The following is a 19,985-nucleotide window of genomic DNA, read 5'->3' on the forward strand; positions in this document are numbered from 1 at the left end:
AAGCAACGAGAGCGCGAAGGGAAGGGGACAGGCAGACAAAGTGGTTCCCTCCCAACATACATGCATACATACACACATACACACACATGCGGAAAATCCGAAAACATCGATGGACAACGAACCTGCTGCGGTGGTCAGTTTGGCGAATTCCTCCACAGCCGTGCAGGCGTTGACAATGTAGCGCTTGTCCGCCTCCTGCACACACGACACGACACGACACAAAGTTGCACGCACGTCCGGTGAGCAGTTGGGAGATGGCGTGATGGTCGTGATGACAGCAGCACAAACGCGCATACACACGAAACACGCATACATGCATACAGGGCGCATTGGCAGCGCATCCATCACAGATGGCACCCACATATTGTCTTGTCTTGTCTGCCGTTTCCTTTGCCAGATCTGCGTTGTCTGCAACCACAATTGCGTCCAGTACTGGTGGCAGTGAAGGCAGCGCCATCTTCCGCACACGATCCGCTGTGTTTGTGCACATGTGTATGTGAGTGTGAGTGCGTGAATGTTTGTGTTGGTCGTGACACGAGCATGTGCGCATGCATGCATGTGTAAATGCGTGAACCACTCAAGAGGAAGCTAGCCCATGCATGACAACAGGTGCAGACATGTACGACAGCCCAAAACACAAGTCATGCGCACACACGAACCAAGGGATTTGCGCATGTAGGAGAGATAATAGACACTCCTGGACGCGAAGTTGCCCGTCTACGTGGCGTTGAAGACAGTGTCACCACAAGATGCGTGGGCGAGGGAAGGGGTGAGCAAGCAATGGAGGGTCGGAATTAGAAGCGTGCGGCAAGGAGCAAGTGTGGGTGCTGAGTGCAGGTTGATCAAGCAAGTGTGCACATCTCACCGTGTCTGCCTTTGGCGCTTTGCTCGGCTGGAAGACAGCTGTCATACAATGGAATGTGATGAGTCAGTTCTGCCACATCGATACACGATAAAACAGCGCAGCCATGCGCGTGTACATGCGTGTACATGCGTGCAAATCCATACACGCACATACACACAAGCATACACACACATACACGCAAACGTACACACACACATACACAAACACACAAACGCACACACACACACACATACACATGCACACAAAAGCGCACACACACAACCGAACAAACAAACAACAACACGACAACAGACGTGCACGCACTGGCGCATGTTCACACCGTACCCGAGGTTGTGTCGAGTCCAAGAGCGAGTTGGCCGTCGATGACAGAGACAGGCTGCACGTCGTCATCATCAAACGTGAACCAGTCATCGCCATTGCCGGGCGCCCGCGCCTGCATGATGTAATGCCCGCTGTGCACCGACACGCCGCGGTGCAGCACACACGCTCGCAGCTCAAACACGTCGTCGTCTGCAAGGTGTCGTGCAGTGAAGTGAAGTGAAGTGAAGTGCAGTGAAGTGAAGTGAAGTGAAGTGAAGTGCGGTGAAGTGCAGTGCAATGTGAAGGTTTGAGCGCAATATTGACAAGGGTACGGGTGGTGTGGTACGACACAAAGCGGTGCGAAAGTGATGGCGCCAAGCAAACAGCGCTAAGTTCGCTCAAAAATAGGCCAGACATGACACTGCTGGTGATATCGACTCACTTGTCGGCGAGGCGAGATAGGGCCGCATATCCAGCACTTCCGGGAACTCCACAACCTGAGACATGTGCGCGCGCGTGTGTTTGTGTGTGCGTGTGTCGCCAGATGAAGAGAAAAGCGTGAACGAAGACGGATATCACTGGGAAGGCATTGGCAAAAGCAGAGAGCAACAGCACCACGCGGACGGCACACGAGAGGCTGCCAGGCCAACAAAGACACGCACGTATGCCAACCGAATGATCACACACACACACACACACACACACACACACACACACACACACACACACACACACCTGTGTCAGCTTGCGTCGCTGGCCCGTGTTCCAGTTGACGAGGAAGCGCATGACCTGAAAGTTGAGGCGATCCGGGACATTTTCCAGCGCGTGTGTGATTTCGCCCTCCTGTGGCCCGCAGTCGTCACACTTGTACTTGTTGTCCCCTGCATGTGCGTGCGTGCGTGCGTGCGTGTGTGTGTTTGTGTGTTCATGTTTTTATGTGTGCGTGCGTGTGTGTGAGAGAGGCTGAGTTTAGGTGTCAACACACACACACAATGAAAGGAAGGCCAGCTGCAATGGAGCGAAATTGCGCTCATCAAGCCATCAGAAGTTATGAAAGCAGACACACACTACGCTACACTTACAAATTCACACACACACACTCTCGTACCAGTGAGTCGCTCCATGAGAAGGTATTTCTTAATTGCAGAATCGATGGTGATGGCCTGAGAAGCGATGTGTTCAAGTGCAGGCATGGAGGAAGTGGTGAATGGGTGAAGGAGAAGATACAGCGCACACACATGAATGCACGGACGGAGCAGCACGCACACATTCGCAACCACACACACACACACAGATACAAAAACCACACACAGAGATACAAAAACCACAACTGCACACATTCTTTCACGCACACGCACACGCGTGTATGTGTGTGAACTCACGCCCTGTTTCGTCTTCTTGGCTGTGGGCTGTGGGGTGCCTGCGCCTGATCGTTTGGCAGCATTCGGCTTCTTCTTTGCCGTTGTTGTTGCATCCGCCCTCTTCCCTCTTGCTGCTGCTGCTGCTGCTGTGCTCTTCTTCGTCGTTGTTTTCTTCTTCCTTTTCCTTGAGCCCTTTCGGTCCCGTGCAGTCTCCAATGCCCAATCGCTGTCACTGTCACTGTCACTGTGATCGCCATCATCATCGCCACCACCACGGCCACCGCGTGTGTGTTGGCGACCACGGGCGGACGTATGTTTCGCTCGCTTGGCGAGCTGGTCATCATCGCTGCTGTCTGTATCATCCTCGTCTTTCGTCACTTTTTTCCTGCCACTGCTCTTCTTGTCTGCCGCCTTCTTACCCCTGCCACCACGCCCTCCGCCCCTCCCTCTGCCTCTGCCTCTGCCACGACTCGATCGCCTGCCACCCCGCTTCCCTCTGCCAGACTCGACACCGCCTGTCGCCGGCCCGTCGTCACCACCACTGGCGGCTGCATCGTCTTCGTCATCATCGTCGTCGTCGTCTCCGCTCTCCACAGCAACTGTCTCCACCTCATCATCCTGGCCCTCCTCCTGAACAAGACGCCATCAACACAACAGTCGACAGCGGCTTGGCGATGAGATGCGCTCACAATCATGCAGGGCTGTACAGCAGCAGCAGTAGCAGCAGCAGCACACGTACAACCCACACGTACAATACACACATTTACGGAGCAAGCGGCCACTGCATGTTACGCACCTGGAGGTGGACGGGGATCTCACAAAACGTGTCGTCAAGCTTGGATCGACGCTTGCACTTAAGGCACCTGCCGTTAATTTGGAAGGGGGGGGGGAACATGGATGACGTGAGTACGTACGTGAGTGCGTGTGTGAGTGTGTGTGTGTGTGCGTGCAGATGCGTGGATGTGTGGATAACCACCGTGGTGTGGGCAGTGGATGGAATTGAAACATGTGCACAACAAAGACATTGAGCACAAGGCAACAAACGAACATGGTGGTGCGGCTTGTTGTTCCTTCGGCTCCAAAATCCTGGAGAAACTCGTACACGCCGGGCAAATGCTGCTTGCACGGTGCGTTCGTGCAGGCATGTGCATGGGTGTGAGTGTCGGTGTCGGTGAGAGAAAGAGTGTGTTGTGTGTGCATGGGTGTAAGTGTGAGCGAGTGAGAGCGTGTTGTGTGTGTGTGTGTGTGTGTGTTGTGCGTGCGTGTGTGTGTGTGTGTGTGTTTTAAGTGCTGAGGCAAGGTGTTGGGCTCGCACACAACGGCGCATGTGCACCACATGCACTAGACCACCCTCCACACGCCGTACACACCTCATGGCTGGACAGTTCAGGCTGCAGCAATCCCCACAGCAAATTCTGGAATTCTGTCATGTCCTGTTGTCCACGCAGATGCACATGCGCACAGTCAACAACAGCATGTGACGAGCAGATACCAACATGCAGGCGCGTGTCTCGAACTATGAGAGGTGCGAGAGGAAGCAAGACGTCGGCCAGGTGGCCGTGACGCAGCCAGCGTTGGGGCACACACACACACACACACACACACACACACACACACACACCACGTACAGCACCTGGTGCTCGTGGTGCGGCAGGCCGAGGGTGTCAATCAGCTGTTTCGGGCTGACATAACTGCACAGATGAAGACCGTTGACACAACGCATCAATCACAGCAGCGGCATCATTCGGCATGGCTGTGGTGGTTGCGTGCAGTCCACGTCCACACACACACACACACACACACACACACACACACACACACACACACACACACACACACACACACACAAAGAATGGCCTTTCCCCCATTTTGCCCCCCCCCCTTTTTTCGCCTTGCATCGAGCGCCCAACCAAGCAGACAAGCGACAGGAATTGGGTGCTGCTACAGCTCCATTCAACATTCATCATCCATCATACAGTCTCGCTCTCCACTCAACTCCACTCCCGCACCTGCGGTTGGTGTTCTGCATTTTGGCGAACACTTCTTGCAGCTGCTTCAGCACAAGCTGGGCCATGCTCAGCTCCCCCGCGGTTGCTGTCGACAACACCGCCGTTCGCAGGTTGTGAGTCGCGATGGTGGTGCACAGGGGAAGTTATCATCATGTACCTGTGGTACTGTCGGGCGCACAAGCCGAAAGACGCAAGCAAACACACGCGGACAAGCAAACACACGTGGACAAGCAAACACACGTGGACAAGCGAATGCAGCCATACACCTGCACGTGTACTGCACTTCACTGTACGCCTATCGTCCCCTTTCGCTCCACAACAACGTGTGCCTTGATTGTCGACCGACGAAGACTCACCATACTGTGGCTGAGGCCAAGCGAACACTGCTCGGCGAAGCGGCAGCGTGTGGAACAACAGCTGCAGCACAACAACACCGCATGTGCACACACGGACACATGCACAGGAGTGCACACACACACACACGCATACACACGCATATACACACGCATACACACACGCATACACACATATGGTCAGCCACGTGTTAGCTAATATGAGGCAGCGCACACGAGCATCAACAGCACGTGTGACACAAGGGTCGCCAGAAACAGGTACCTGGAGACACGAGTTGACGTAGCATGTGGCGCCCAGGTTGATAAGGCCAGCGGGCGTGTTCTCAGGCCTGTGGTCCCGCGTGTCACTCTCTGCCAAGGCTTTCATGGCAGCTGCGGGCAAGCAAACAGCCATGTGCGACAAGTGCAAGTGAGGGAGGGAGAGTGTTAGCCGTGAGCGTGGGGTAAGGGTGGGAGGACATGCGTGTTCTGCGGGCACAGCATATTTGCGGACGCATCGCTGCATTGCGCCAACAACGCCATGGCCGCGGGCACGGTGCTCACCTTTGCGCCGCTTGCCGGAAATCCAGGGCTGCTGTCCCAACGCGACCAAGCGTTGCGGGCCCCTGAGATGTGTACAAGAACACACAGACACACAGGCACAGACACAGACACAGGCACAGACACAGACACAGACACAGACACAGACACACACACACACAGATGCCATGTATGTTGATGATGAACCAAGGCGTGGTCACATAGTGCAGTCACGAGGCAAGCGTGTGTGTGCAATCAAACCCGCCCTCCCCTGGACGGACATCCTCGCATGTCATGCACATCACACAGCATGACGTTGCACACAGCATGACAATGTACAACACGGCTCGTCGACACAACGCAGTAGACAGCAGCAAGCGCACTTTGATGGGTCTTCAAGCTTGAAAGCGCGCAGGATGTCCTGCTTTGTGATGGAGATGCTGTTGATAGCTTTCGCAAGCGACGGCGGCGGCGCAGATGCATTGTCGTTGCGTGGTGGTGGTGGTCTGCTCCGCTGCGCTCTCACGATGCTCACGACCTGCAGGTCATCGTCGTCCTCGTCCTCTTCTTCTTCTTCTTCCCTGTTCTTCTTCTCATCGATGATCCTCTCCATCTTGGCCATGGTGTCCGCCATGCCCGCGTCCACTTCCCCTTCTACTGTTATTCCGTGTCCAACACACACACGCCGAGGTTGTGTCCGTCAAGGCTTGTTGGTTGGTTGGCCGTTTTTGTTGTTGTGCTTTGCGCGCGTTCTTCAGCGCACACTCACAGTCATGAGATTTTTGTTGTATTTTTTCATGTGATTTTCGTCACAATTTCACGTTTTCTTGTTTTGAACATTGCCTTTTTTTTTTTCCCTTCTTCTTGTGGCTTCGCGCACGTTCTTGTGGCTTCGAGCGTGCACTCGTGTCTTCTTCTTCTGCACTGCATCTGCTGACAAAGCAAACACCACCACCCTTCATCACACACACCACCTCACCACTCACTACCTGCTTGCTTGGTTGGTTGGTGCACCTGTTCATTTAACAGCCGCAGCAGCCAGCTCCACTTGACCATCAATCAAACACAACACAAGTACACAGACACACACACACACACACACACAGACACACACACACACACAGACACACACACACACACACACAAACAACAATGAGCTTGGTGCCTGTGCAAAAAGATGAAGAGCAGCCGCAGCCGCAGCCGCAGCCGCAGCCGCAACAGCCCGCTGGAGAACGACAGCCAGTGCAGCACAACCACCGCCATGACACGTCCCTGCAAGGGGTGCTGAGCTGGGTGATCGAGGAGACAGCCGGCAGCGGCGACCGCGTTGTGCCGCAGTCTGAGGAGGCGGCCACCTCCACGGCACAGAACCTGGACGAGGACCGGCGCGTGTTTCTGGAGAAGTTCCTGGGCAACCTCACGGGCCGCGACCACATGTCGGCTGTGAAGGACGCCCTGAGCACGCTCCTCTCCGGATCCGATGCAAGCGAGGAAGACAAGCACGAGGCCCTAGAGACCATCTCCGATGAGGTGGAGGACATCAACATTGCGCACGATTTCCTGGCCATCAACGGACTCGCCACCATCCAGGGCAGCCTTCAGAACCCATCGCCAGAGTTCCAGTGGCGCGCCGCGGAGATCCTGGCGCACCTGGCCCAGAACAACCCCAAGGCACAGGCCGCGCTGGCCGAGGCGGACCTGCTGCCGCGTGTGCTGACGCTGCTGTCCGCCTCTGACCACAACACGGTGCGGCTGAAGGCCCTCAGCGCCCTCAGCGCCATGGTGCGCGGATCCGACACTCTCATGCACACCTTCCTGCAGCAACCCAACGCCATTCAACACACCCTCCACTGCCTCCGGCACCCCACTTCATCCAGACTACAGGTACGCAGGGCTGTGCGTGTGTATGTGTTTGTGTGTGCATGTTTTTTGCGTGCAATTGTATGTATGTGTGTGTGTGTCTGGGTGTGTGTGTGTGTGTGTGTGTGTGTGTGTGTGTGTGTGTGTGTGTGTCTTGCTGTTGTGTGTGTGTGTGTGTGTGTGTGTGTGTGGCTGTTGTGTGTGTGTGTGTGTTTCGTGCGTTCTGTGATTATTTTGTGTGCATACACCTTCTTCGCTGACGTACTGCCCACTGCTCACACGTTAAGCCGCATTCCTTCATCGCTTCCACTCACTGTGTGTGACAGATCAAGACGGTTGTGTTCCTGCGACACCTTGTGAGAGAGCAGCCATCTGTTGCAGGTATGTGGCGCGCGGGAATTCTGGACATCCTTGTCTGCTGTTGTGTATGTGTGATGATGATTGATTCCTTTGCCGCTTTGCCATGCGTCTTATTTCAATGTGAGCCTCACCTGTGTGTCATGCATGCGTTTCTGCCTTCCCCTCGCCCTTCTTGTTTGTTCCTCAGCGACTTTGTTTGAGCCAGCGTCCCTCGCGCTCATTGCAAACGCGCTCACGGCAGACGCCGATGACCAGCTGTGGGAACATGACATGCACTTGCTGAGTAAGTCACCCGTTTTTGATCGTGTGTGTGTGTGTGTGTCTGTGTGTGTGTGTGTGTCTGTCTATGTGTCTGTGTGTGTCTGTGTGTGTCCTTCGTTTGGCTCTGATTTGTGAGGGGACACATGTCGTGTGCGTGAATTGTTCGGGTGAGTCCTGCCTCACTTCCTGCCTCACTCCCTCGCTCACTTGTACCCTCTCTCCCTCGCCTCCACATCCACATCCACATCCACATCCACATCCACATCCACATCCACATCCACATCCACATCCACATCCACATCCACATCCACATCCACGTCCACGCTCACGTCCACGCTCACGCTCGCCGTTCCTTCTTTGTGGTGCTTGCAGGCAAGCTGTACGATTCCAACAACGCGCTTGTGTCGAGAATAGAGGCCGCTGAACCGGCGTTCCCGCAGATGGTGGACAGCAGGCGGCGCACCATTATGGCGCTGCCACAAGAGGACAAGGACGCGCACAGGGAAGAGCTCCAGCACATGCAAGCCCTCTTTGGCGACCTGCAGCTCTAAGCCACAGCGCTGCCTGTTCAGGCGCATCCCACAAAACAAAACCCGTGAAATTTGGTTTTGCCGTGGCTTAAGCCACGTTCGTTCCTCGTCATGTGCTCTCATGTACTCTTTTGTACTCTCTTTGTGCTCGTAGGCAACAAACTCCCTTGATCTCTCTTCTGTATTTTGTCCTTCCATTTTGTCCTTCCATCCTCTCTTCTTCCCGTGTCCGTCCCTGTGGTACAAACACATAAATGAATGAAGAAGTTATGTTACATTACATGACGTTACGTTACGTTCAAAGCACCAGCAAAGCAAACCACTTGAATCTGTGTCCATACACGCACACGCGCACACACACATTCTGTGTTATCGTCTGTCAAGTCGTGCCTGATGAAATGTGCACAAAACTTTGGCCACTTTTCGTCACAGCTGTCCTTTGCTCCTCAACGCAACACAAGGATTCCCTTTTGGAGTGGGTGAGCCGCCGACAACAACTTGTGCCTGCCTGAATGTATGCCTGCCATGGTGGCGGTAGTGAGTGAGTGAGTGGGGTCTTCACTGCAATTAACCTATTAACATAGCTGCTGTTCATCTTTCACTTTGAGAGGTCATTTCATTGACATCGCACCCTCACACCCCTCACATCTGCTACTCCCACCCACCTTCTCCCTTCCGCGTCCTGCGCTTCCTTTTTTTTTTTTTTTTTGGTGTGCCTGCAGGCAACGCGTTTGTGCGCCAATGCGATGGCCGTGGACACACCGGTGCCGTTGAAGCCGGCGACGCAAAGGCGCACCGCCACCGCCACCACCGCCATGGGCATTGCCGCCGCCGTTGTCGCGGTTCTTGGCATTGCAATATCGGTCGTGCCCTGTGAACTGGCGCACGCTCGAGTCATCATTCCATACAACGCACCAGAGCTGGTGACAAGCAAAACAGCCACCCCACCGTCCCTCGCCTGGCACACGACGACGCTGCTCGCGCTGGAGTCAGACTTCATCTCTGTCACCGTTGGCGGAGGGAACGCCAACGACATTGCCAACAACAGGGCAACCATCCGCCTCTCGGATGACATTTGGGTATTCTCCCGCAAGCTCAACCTGTGGTCTGTCTGCGAAATCTACTCTGGCGCTGCCAACGCCAGCGACCCCCGGTTCCGCACGCGCATGCACCATGCCGCAGAGCGCATCACGCCGCTCTCCGTCTACAACACGTCCAGTCCCGCCAGGCGACCACTTCGGGAGGGCGCGGGCAAGCTCATGGTGCTTGGGGGCGCCGTCTACATTGACAACAACGTCACCATCCTCGACGACCACTGGATGCTGGAGGTCTGGCGCTCGCCCATCGAGACGCAGTCCTTCTTCACCTGCGCCTGGACGCGGCTTGAGAAGCCCGCCGCCATGGCTCCGCGCTTCCTCCCGGCTGTGTCGGCGGCCTACCACCCTTTTGAGCTGTACTCTTTCGGCGGGTGCCTGGAGGCGCGCAGGCGACATATCGACGTGGGCGACACCACAGAAATCTTCCTCGAGTGCACGGACACCACGAATGAGGTTTGGCGCTACACGGAAGACTTGGGCTGGTCCCTCCTCGCGCAAGCTGTCCCTGCGGACTCGGCCTCGCTGCTCCGCCCCCTGCTCAGCAGCCTCATGTATCGCGTTGGCGGTAGGGTCCCACGCACATACATGATCTATGGCGGCTTCCCCGGCCGCGCGTCCCCTTATGTGGCTAACGTCAGCATGTGCACCTTTCCGGATCCGCACGCTGCCACGGGCTCGACGACCTTCTCATGCCAGGCACTGGGCAGCGCTTGTGTTTTTAACCAGTATCGCGAGTGCAAGGATGAGGTGCGCTTTGTCTCGCGTGGTGCGGTTATTCCCCTCGGCAACAACCGCACTGTCCTCTTTGGCGTTCCCGACGGCATTAGCGACTCCTTGGTCGGCTTTCTCCACGAATACAGCACAGATGAGCCAGCACCACGCTTCACTGAAATCCGCTCCCTGTCCCGCCTTCTCACCCCAGTTTTCAGCGGGTAAGGGATGGATTGTTTTGCTCTGCGTGTGCACGCGTGCGTGCGTATGCGTGCTTGCGCGTGTGTATGCGTGCATGTGTATGTGTGTGTTTGTGTGTATGTGTGTATGTGTGTGAACTTGTATGTTTGTTTTTCCAGTTTCCCTTGTTTTCATCCCCTTCTTTTTTGCACGCATGCTCCGAAGTGGGCGTTCTCTTGTCAATCTCTCGTCAATTTTGCTTGCACTCCCTCCTCACACACCGTGCACTTTCTCTGCGTCCCATCCGCCACTCTGCCCGCGCCTGAATCTGCGTGTGATGCACAGTGCCTCGAGTCGAATCGGTTTGCTGGGCGGGTTCTCCGCCACACCACTCGCGGCTGGTATCGATGTTGAGCAGTTTCTCTTCTTTGGTGACTTTTTCCGCCCACAAACGGGCGATGCCTGGAGCACGTGGTTGTACACGCCCCAATCTCTTACGGCTCACTCCCACGCCCCCGTTCTCTCGGTGAGTCGACCACGCTTGTGCGCGCCGGTTCGCGTGCTGCTGTGTGCCTGCAGGCACGCGCTGAAGCCCAGACTGTCTCTTGCGTACATGCCGTTGCGTTCAATGCAACACAATGTTCACGCAACACGCACACACACGCACACACAAACACACACATACATACATACACGCACACACACATACATACACGCACGCACGCAAACACACGCACACACAAACACACAAACACACATACGCACACACACCACGCACTGCACACGCACACACACACCACGCACTGCATACACACACACACACACACACACACAAACATACACACACATACACACATTGCGCCGCGTCCACCACGTTTTCAGGGCGTGTGGCAAGACAAGTTCTTCTACAGCAGCATGACGGCGCGTGCGTGGCCATCGTCGCAAACAGTCGGCCACTGGGTCATTCAGCTCGGTGGGTACACGGGCTCCGTGGCCAACAGCGACTGGAAGTTTGACGTTGGCGGTGTGCTCGAGGCAGAGCGCAAGGAGCGAGAGAAGCAGCAGCAAGAAGAGGACAAGGCAAAGGGCGAGAGCATGGAAGACGACGATGACCATGACCACGACGACGACGACGAGGAGGAACCCGTCAACCCAGAGGATGTGGTCGTGTTTGATGAAGAAAATGTTGACGCAGAGGCACTGACAGTGTGGGTGCGGCTCGATGAGCTTGACCAGCACACCTCGCCGTTTTCGCGCTTTTATGGTTCCTCAGCGACTGTGAACGATAGCGCCATGTTTGTGTTTGGCGGCCAACGTAAGCCACGCTCCGGCTGTGCCAACGACGCATTCTTCTTCTTCCCGTGCGTACCGTACCGTAAAGGGGGGGGGGAGTGCCAATCGGCGGCGGCGGTGGTGCGTGTGTGTGTGTGTGTGTGTGTGTGTGTGTGTGTGTGTGTGTGTGTGTGTGTGTGTGTGTGTGTGTGTGTGTGTGTGTGTGTGTGTGTGTGTGTGTGTGTGTGTGGTTCCTGTGTTTACTACTCTTGTTTTTTCATGTGGACACTGAAGATACCAGTGACCCCTTCCCCCTGCAAATTTCTCATCAACTCATCCTGACCCACGCCACACATGTGTACACAGGGAGACGCATCGAGTGGTGGTGCAGGAAGGTGGACCACGCCCAGCAGAGCGGCGTGGCAGCACCCTTGTCCGGATGGGCAGCAGCATTTATCTGTATGGTGGCGAGGACTGCGACAACGAGTTCTTCTTGGACGACTTGTGGCGCTTCGACCTGCACCTCATGAGATGGTTCCAACTGTCACGAGCAGCCACAGCACCGATTGCCTCCAGCTACCACACAGCTGCAGCCCTCAAGACGAGCGAGAACGTCACGGAGATGGCCGTGTTTGGCGGTTTCCGCCCACGAAACGAGTATGATCATTTCGGCTGGGCATTCAACCCACAGACCCAGGCATGGCGGCCCATTGAGTCAGACGAGGAACCACTTTGGGTGAGACAGCGGCTGTATGTGAAACTGCCTGTCCTTGTTGTTGCTGTGGTACCACTTATTTTATGCTTTTGACCATCTCTTGCGAGAAGGGCAAAGCCATCTGCTACTCTCACGTACAAGTTGTTGATCTGCTGGTCTGTTGATCTCTTTCTGTCTCTTTCTGTGTCTGTGTGTCTCTCGTGCGCACCTCTCCAGCGTATATTTCTCACTCACACATGCACACACACACACGCGCACACACACACACACACACGCGCGCGCGCGCGCACAAACGCCGCACACACGCCGCACAAACGCCGCACAAACGCCGCACAAACGCCGCACACAGCGCACGAGCCATTGTGCAGTTCGCATGGACGAAGGCCCCATTGCTGGGCAGCTGGTGATGATTGGAGGAGCAAGCCGACTCGGAGTGGACCTCGGTGATGGTTGGCTCTACCACCACGCGTCACAGCGGTGGCAGCGGCTGCGCGACAACCACGTGCGGTTCTCCCTGTCCCCCGGCCGCCTAGGACACACCTGCAGCGCATTCAGAGACACCGTGTTTGTGTTTGGAGGCACATCGCGCCAGCGGTTCTTCAGAAGCGTGATTGCCTTTCGCCCAACATGCAACCCTGGGTTCAGCGCTGACAACGGCCAGTGCGTGCCGTGTCCGCTTCGCACATACCGCTCCGACCTCAGCAACCCTTCCTGCGTGCAGTGCAGCGGCGACCTGACGACAAAGACGGAAGGCGCCACGGACGTGTCCCTGTGCAACATCTGTCGTGACAGCGCGTGCGTGCATGGTACTGGCACAGCCGTTGCTTCCGACTGCATTTGCCGCTGCTCCTTTGGGTACTCTGGCAAGGCCTGCGACATCAACGTTCTCGGCATTGTCCTTGGCACGCTGTTTGCGCTGGCGGTCATTGGGTTTGCCACCTGGCACGTGCTTCGCTTCTACCGCCGCGTGGCCACCTCCATCAAGCAGCACTCCGCGCTTCAGCAGCGGCTGCTGGACGAAAAGGAGCAGGAGATTGAGCTCTTTGAGCAGATCTGGACCATTTCTCCGGACGAGCTGCAGTTTGTGCGCGTGCTCGATGAGGGCGCGTTTGGCCGGGTGGAGTTGATGGTCTGGCTCTCTGCGGGCCTGAACGTGGCCGTGAAGCGGCTGCGCGAGGCCATCCTGCAACTTGATGACACGTGCAAGCAGGACTTTGAGCGCGAGGTGAAGTTTGTTCGGCAGCTGCGACACCCAAACATCGTCCGCTTCCACGGCGCGTATCTCGGCGCACAGCCGTTTCTCGTCATGGAGTATGTGGAGCGCGGCTCGCTGCAAACCATCCTTGCCGACAACGCCGTTCCCATCTCTGACGCGCGCAAGCACTCGTTCCTGTGCGACACGGCAGCGGGCATGCACTACCTCCACCAAAAGGGGCGCATGCACCGCGACCTGAAGAGCGCCAACTTGCTCGTCACCATGGACTGGCGCATCAAGGTAACCGACTTCACGACCGCCAAGAACGTCGTGCAAGACGCTCTCACGCGGCAGCGTCGTGCGTCCCAGGTCAGTGCCGGCATGGCGCATGCACGCAACGCAACCATGAGCGCACTTGGGAGACAGCACGTGGAGGGGACTCGGGGCGGTGGGCAGGGCGGTTGCTCCTGGCTCGACGCTGACAAGAAGGCATCCACGATGGGGAAGGTGTGCGGTGGGCTGGAGCGCACGGCGTGCAAATTCACGCGTGGCATGCGCAGGCGTGGGCAAGCCAAGTCAATGTCCGTGTTGCCACGCAGCGATGGCGGTGACAAGTTTGACTTTGATGAGTTGCCGGTGTCCCTGCAAGCGCAGGCTCAGCACGAGCGGCGAGACACTGGTCAGCAGCTGCTTGTTGCCGATCTTGATGATGGCGATGGCAACGACGAGACCACCACGGACAGCGGTGGTGGGTTGGAAGGCGCCATGCTGCTGACAACTGACAGCGATGACGAGGATGCGGTGGTCATCGGGGAGCGGCCATCCCCAGCTGCAACGCAACGCAACGAGGCGGACTACGCAAACATCTGGAACCAGACCACGGGCATCGGCACCATCCCCTGGACGGCTCCGGAAGCGCTGGCAGACAAGGCGTACGGGCTGCCTGCTGACGTGTACTCGTATGGGATTGTCATCAGCGAGATTACCACCCGCCGGCTGCCATATTGGGATTACAAAGGCAGCATCCGTAAAGGAGTGCTGGCTGGGTTGCGGCCAACCATGCCCGAGGACTGCTGTGATCGACGCTACATCGACCTTGCAGCTCAGTGCTGGTGCGAGAACCCGCAGGAGCGCCTGACCTTTTCGCAAATTGTCACCACACTGCAGTCGTTTGACGGCGAATCGTCTCTCTAATAACGCGCAACGTAGAGTGAGGGGAGTGTTTGTGTGTGTGTGCGTGTGTATGAGTGTTTGTGTTTGTATGTGGGTGTTTGTGTGTTTGTTTTTGTGTGTATGTGTGTATGTGTGTATGTTTGTGTGTATGTGTTTCTGTGTTTGACTGGCGTGTCAGAGCTGTGGTGGGGGGGGGGGTTTGTTGCTCTCATACGGCTGTTGTGTCGTTAGAGTCTCTCGCTCGTTTTTGTTTCCAGAGACACTAGATCCTTGTTACACGATGATTTTGTTCAATTCACCCTCCACCATCTTCACCAGTTTCATCCGCCCAGCAGCCGTTATCAGCGCGCGTGTGCGTGCTTGCATGCTTGTTACATCATCGTTTTGAACGAATTAAACAAAGGAAGGTCATCATGGCTGCTGCACTTGCTTGCTTGCAGGCAAGGCCAGAGTCGACGGGAATCCTTCCTTCGCTTCAGCAATAGGAGGAGGAGGAGGAGGAGGAGGAAGAGGAGGAGGAGGAGGAGGAGGATTGTGTGTATTGCTGGTGGGTGACGACAGCAAGCGAAACAATGCAGGGGTGCAATGACGAAACGATCTGCACGCGTTGTGTTGTGCTGGGTTGAAACCTGACGGTGGAAGCAGACAAGGAACAACAAGAAGCACGAGAACAAAGACAAGAGCAAGAACAACAACGAGACGCAGAACAAGAGCAAGCAGCACGAGAACAACAGCATTCAGCATGACAGAGCACACAACAAGGGTGTGCTTGTTGGTTGGATGGTGCAAAATCAGAGACAAGCTGGGCAACACCAAAGCGGGCCAACGGGTGCGCATGGCCTGGATGGAACGTGGAGAGGTTCATGTGTTGCAACGTTACACGCCAAAGAACTGGTTCATGTCAAACTTGATGTAGTTGTTGCAGCAAGCAGGCACATGCTGATCCTTATGGCCGTTCTCAAACGCCAGGTACATGGTGGCGTGGCCTGCGCATCACATACGCGGAGTGTTCGCACGTGGCAGAAAGTGAGAAAGACGTGCGTGCAGGTGCAGTTGGGGGAGGTGGGAAACGACACAGTGTGAGGCAGACAGGTTGTCAGACAGACCACACACACACACAGATAGACAGACAGGCTGTCAGACAGACCACACACACACACACACACACACAGATAGACAGACAGGATGGCAGACAGACAGATCACACACAGACACAGACACAGACAGACACAGACAGACACAGACACACACACACACACACACAGACATGCTGGCAGACAGACCACACACACACACATGCTGGCAGACAGATCACACACAGGCGCACCTGTCGTGCTTGGCTTGAAGGTGGCTGAGATGATGTTGCTGCCCTGTGCTGCGTTCTGGCAGGAAAGGAAGCTGTCGCGGGAGCTGCCGCCCTTATCACCAACAACGGCTGTCAGGTTGACGGCCTGCACATCGGAGATCGCCACAGACGCCGTCTCGTAGCTGAAACGGAACAAAGGGAGTCAGCATTGGCGGGCAGGCACACAGGGGTTGGAGGGGTGGTGGCAAGTGGTGTGGGTGTGGTCAGGTTTGTCACGAAGAACAAACACGTGTGGATTGCGAAGGAAAGAAGAGACAGATACACAGACAGACAGGCAGACAGACACACACACACACACAGACACACACAGACACAGACAGACAGACAGACAGACAGACAGACAGACAGACAGACAGACATACAGACACAAACCCACACACACAAACCCACACACAACAAGCAGTGTTTACCCGAGGAACGTGTCGTGAAGGAGGAGGTAGCGGTTGAACGAGTCTGTTCCCGGATGTGAGCTGAAGCCATCAGCGCGGAAGGTGGGATCGTAACCGTGGTTGGTGCGCCACACCGCGTCCTTGAGTGGGAACCCATAGTGCTTGCCGTCAACGACAAAGTTTGCCTCTCGCGGGTCGTTGTCGAAGAAATAGGCAGTATAGTCTTCCTACTCGCATGTGGCGTGTGTGTGTGTGCATACGCATGTGTGAGTTAGTGTGTGCATGTGCACATGTGTGCGTTTGGTGCGTCAGTCAACAACAGGTGCAACATAGTTGTGAGCACGGATGGTGCATGCACAAGCCAACGACCAGCAACACGAGCCACCGCACCTCTGTCTCCATGGCGAGGAACTTGTTGTCAGCAGCGCTGCCAACGCCGTGGTTCATGCCCATCGTGTTGCGCGTGCGCTTCCAGAACGAGAGCGCGTCATCCATGTTCCTAAGAATCAACGACGAACATGACGTGGAAGGGAGCGGCAATTATAGACAAACAGAGGTTGGGGGTGCCGTCAACTAGAGCAGCAAACGCCACACAGACACACACACAGACACAGACACACACACACAGGCAGACAGACAGACACACATGCAGACAGACACACACACACACACACACAGGTGAAGGCTCACTTTGCCTCCTCCATGAGAGCGCGGAGGCGAAGGGACCAGGCAAAGCCGTTGAGGGTGACGTTGCGCGTATCGTCACCGGCCTCGTGCACAGTGATGCCTGCAGCCGAGATGCCCGTGATGGCGCCAATCACGCCAGAGAACGACACGGACGCATAGGGGACGGTGTTTTCGCCAATGTGGTACACCTGCAGGTGGCGGACAAGGCAGCAACGCATGTGTGTCGTGGATGGTCGGGGAGTTGAACGCGCAAGGACGAACCACGGCAATGTGTCACGCCGGAACCCATTGGAAAGCAAGTGAGGCGCAAACACAGAACAATATATGAAGGCAGATGGACAGGCAGGCTTGGAGAGAGAGGGAGACACACACACACACACACACACACACACACACACACACACACACACACACACACACACACACACACACACACACACCGTGACGAGCTTGTTCTTCGCAATGCCTGTGTCTGCGGCCCAGTCAAGGTTGCGGCCAGAGAACAGGCGACCGTTCTCTGTTCGCGTTCCCCACGCGCCAAACATCGAGCACGTGCGGCCAAGCGACAGCACCCTGGTGGAGGTGGGAAGAGCGGATGTGGTGGAGAGGGAGAGAGGGAGAGGGAAAGCATCAGTGACGTGGCACGCAATACCATGTTGGTGGTACACGAAGAGGCCCCCTCCACACGCACGCAGGCACACACACACACACATACACACACACACACTCACACACACATTCCAACTCACTTTGATGTGGCGATGGCTTCGGCGATGGCGTCGATATCAAGGCCGCGCTGCTGCAGGCGGGCAGCGGCAGCGGCGAGCGAAGATGAAGGGTGGCGGGAGAGTTCGTTCTTCAGCAGATACAGGATATCGCGGGACAGGTCGCCAACAGCAATGGAGGCGATGGTGAGGGCGCGCTTGATGCACTTGGCGGCGTGGGGCAGGCCAATGTCAGCCGTGCCTGCAATCATGCAAGATGCCACGGGTGATGTGAGGGAATGCCAGTGAGTGAGTGAGTGAGTGAGTGAGTGAGTGAGTGAGTGAGTGAGTGAGTGAGTGAGGGAATGCCAGTGAGTGCGTGAGTGAATCGGTGGGTGAGTGAATGAGTGAATGAGTGGGATAAGGTGAGTGTGAGGGCGTGTCCGTCTCTGTGTGTTGGTTGTGGGCGTTTGCTGTTGCAGGGTTGTCTGGGTGAGCAGGAGTAGCATGCGCTGTTGTGCCCGACCTTCTTCGATGCCTTTGATCTCGTCTTGGAAGTCCTACCAACCATCCACCCATCAACGTGTGTGAGCACTGGGCGATGGGAAGCAAGCATGCCAGGCGAGGAAGCAGGAAAGGATTGCCAGGCACTAAGACACACGCACACAAAGAAAACACACACACACACACACACACACACACACACACATGTACACACCTGTGGAAGGTTGTGGATGATGTACTCGTACTGCCAGTCACAGTAGGCCTCCAGAACAAGCTGTATGCAGTGGGCGAAGAGCAGGTGCCAAGGCGTGAGTGCTGAAGCGAGTGTGCTGCAGCTAGCCATCGCATTCATAACCATACACACTACACTGCACCTGCAAGTCCTTCTCTGGAAGGAGGGCGTTAATGAGGTTCTCGAAGTTCTCGATGGACTGGTTCGCCATGAGAATGCCATAGCCATAGCCAATCTGTCACATGGGCGCAGATGCGCTTTAAGGTCAGCGAGAGAAGCAAACATGGGCATACACAGTGACGCAGAGACAGACAGACAGACAGACAGACAGACAGACAGAGAGAGAGAGAGCTAGAGAGAGAGAGACATACAGACATACATACACACACACGCACACACACACACACACTCACGCACACACACACACACACACACACACACACACACACACACACACACACACACACACAACACGGTACCGCATGGTGATCGACGCCAGTGATGTTCAAGACATAGATGGGCTCGTCATAGCCGGGCGCGTGAGCAGCGTAAAGGGTGGCGTTGCCCTGGATGGTGGATGCAAACAGCGACAAGCAGGCAGACAGGCGAGCGTGAGCAGAGGTTTACTCATGCGACACACGTGCACCAGCGCAGGTTGCTGCTGGCTGTTGATGAATGATGTTGTGAATGTGTGATGGCAAACCCACCCACTCCCCGCACCCCTCTCCCTCTTCCAACCTTTACAGCCCTCATCAAGCACCCACCACGCCGGGCCTCTGCCATGTGCTGTACACAGCCAGGTTCTTGACGTCCGCGATGCGTGGCTGGAAGGGGCTGGCGAGCGCACTCGCACAGGCGCACGCAACCACTGCCATCAACAGAACAACACCAGACAGCCTCATCATATCGTTGTTGTTGTTTTGGAGGAAGAAGAAGGAGTGAGTGGGTGGCAGCGTGTTTTCTTGTTTACTCGCAGCTTGTGACAATCAGCACGTGGGACGCTGTGTTGTGTTGAGTTGTGTTGAGTTGTGTTGTGCTGTGTGTTGTGTTGTGTGCACATGTTCAGAGTTCATCCTTTGGTGCCTGCTCCTTGGGCTCCACTTCTTCTGCCTTCTTTGCAGCCTTCTTCTTCTTCTGTTGGGGCGAGTTGGTGCGTGGCATGGTGTAAGAGAGGGACGAACACACAAACGGGCAGACAGGCACAGACAGACAGACACACGGGCACAAACGGGCAGACGGGCACAAACGGGCAGACGGCACACACACACACACACACACACACACACACACACACACACACACACACACACACACACACACACACACACACACACACACACAC

General features: G+C 55.9%; 5 protein-coding genes across 5 annotated transcripts in view; 2 read left to right on the forward strand and 3 right to left on the reverse strand.

Annotated features, from left to right (window-relative positions):
- Window positions 1-6,041, reverse strand: part of PTSG_00869 (uncharacterized protein) — a gene marked incomplete at both ends in the record, with an annotated part of 12,375 nt that extends 6,334 nt beyond the window's left edge. Inside the window, 18 exons of the mRNA XM_004998280.1 lie at window positions 123-195; window positions 362-474; window positions 660-717; window positions 866-903; window positions 1,190-1,375; window positions 1,608-1,662; window positions 1,901-2,046; window positions 2,274-2,328; window positions 2,548-3,156; window positions 3,323-3,389; window positions 3,575-3,642; window positions 3,897-3,959; window positions 4,160-4,217; window positions 4,536-4,620; window positions 4,892-4,952; window positions 5,151-5,260; window positions 5,432-5,493; window positions 5,791-6,041. Coding sequence (XP_004998337.1) covers window positions 123-195; window positions 362-474; window positions 660-717; window positions 866-903; window positions 1,190-1,375; window positions 1,608-1,662; window positions 1,901-2,046; window positions 2,274-2,328; window positions 2,548-3,156; window positions 3,323-3,389; window positions 3,575-3,642; window positions 3,897-3,959; window positions 4,160-4,217; window positions 4,536-4,620; window positions 4,892-4,952; window positions 5,151-5,260; window positions 5,432-5,493; window positions 5,791-6,041 — 2,158 coding nt within the window. The remainder of the gene's footprint in view (window positions 1-122; window positions 196-361; window positions 475-659; window positions 718-865; window positions 904-1,189; window positions 1,376-1,607; window positions 1,663-1,900; window positions 2,047-2,273; window positions 2,329-2,547; window positions 3,157-3,322; window positions 3,390-3,574; window positions 3,643-3,896; window positions 3,960-4,159; window positions 4,218-4,535; window positions 4,621-4,891; window positions 4,953-5,150; window positions 5,261-5,431; window positions 5,494-5,790) is intronic.
- Window positions 6,042-6,559: 518 nt separating this feature from the next.
- PTSG_00870 (uncharacterized protein) lies at window positions 6,560-8,682 on the forward strand (the record flags this gene model as incomplete). The annotated part of the gene is made up of 4 exons (XM_004998281.1): window positions 6,560-7,291; window positions 7,594-7,648; window positions 7,815-7,910; window positions 8,261-8,682. The coding sequence occupies 4 exons, from the start codon at window positions 6,560-6,562 to the stop codon at window positions 8,437-8,439; spliced, it is 1,062 nt and encodes a 353-aa protein (XP_004998338.1). The 3' UTR covers window positions 8,440-8,682.
- Window positions 8,683-8,835: 153 nt separating this feature from the next.
- Window positions 8,836-15,172, forward strand: PTSG_00871 (TKL protein kinase). The gene is made up of 6 exons (XM_004998282.1): window positions 8,836-8,932; window positions 9,141-10,447; window positions 10,752-10,932; window positions 11,289-11,767; window positions 12,045-12,414; window positions 12,743-15,172. Exons 2-6 carry the CDS (start codon window positions 9,165-9,167, stop codon window positions 14,780-14,782), a joined length of 4,353 nt encoding a protein of 1,450 aa, XP_004998339.1. The 5' UTR covers window positions 8,836-8,932; window positions 9,141-9,164; the 3' UTR covers window positions 14,783-15,172.
- A 465-nt stretch (window positions 15,173-15,637) lies between these two features.
- PTSG_00872 (uncharacterized protein) lies at window positions 15,638-19,548 on the reverse strand (the record flags this gene model as incomplete). The annotated part of the gene is made up of 12 exons (XM_004998283.1): window positions 15,638-15,747; window positions 16,089-16,249; window positions 16,538-16,743; window positions 16,907-17,015; window positions 17,207-17,391; window positions 17,644-17,776; window positions 17,953-18,169; window positions 18,434-18,467; window positions 18,626-18,685; window positions 18,786-18,878; window positions 19,123-19,209; window positions 19,408-19,548. The coding sequence occupies 12 exons, from the start codon at window positions 19,546-19,548 to the stop codon at window positions 15,638-15,640; spliced, it is 1,536 nt and encodes a 511-aa protein (XP_004998340.1).
- Window positions 19,549-19,631: 83 nt separating this feature from the next.
- PTSG_00873 (disulfide isomerase) overlaps window positions 19,632-19,985 on the reverse strand; it is an 8,573-nt gene continuing 8,219 nt past the window's right edge. The window contains exon 16 of the mRNA XM_004998284.1: window positions 19,632-19,777. Coding sequence (XP_004998341.1) covers window positions 19,706-19,777 — 72 coding nt within the window. The 3' untranslated portion in view covers window positions 19,632-19,705. The remainder of the gene's footprint in view (window positions 19,778-19,985) is intronic.

The sequence above is a fragment of the Salpingoeca rosetta genome (genome assembly GCF_000188695.1).
Source record: "Salpingoeca rosetta unplaced genomic scaffold supercont1.2, whole genome shotgun sequence".
Taxonomy (NCBI): domain Eukaryota; class Choanoflagellata; order Craspedida; family Salpingoecidae; genus Salpingoeca; species Salpingoeca rosetta.

Bases quoted from the DNA above. Each gene is read 5' to 3' on its own strand.
- PTSG_00871 (XM_004998282.1), top strand. From the start codon at position 9,165: ATGGCCGTGGACACACCGGTGCCGTTGAAGCCGGCGACGCAAAGGCGC. The intron at 11,768-12,044 runs GTGCGTACCGTA...ATGTGTACACAG, and splicing joins GACGCATTCTTCTTCTTCCC to GGAGACGCATCGAGTGGTGG. The intron at 12,415-12,742 runs GTGAGACAGCGG...CGCCGCACACAG, and splicing joins CAGACGAGGAACCACTTTGG to CGCACGAGCCATTGTGCAGT.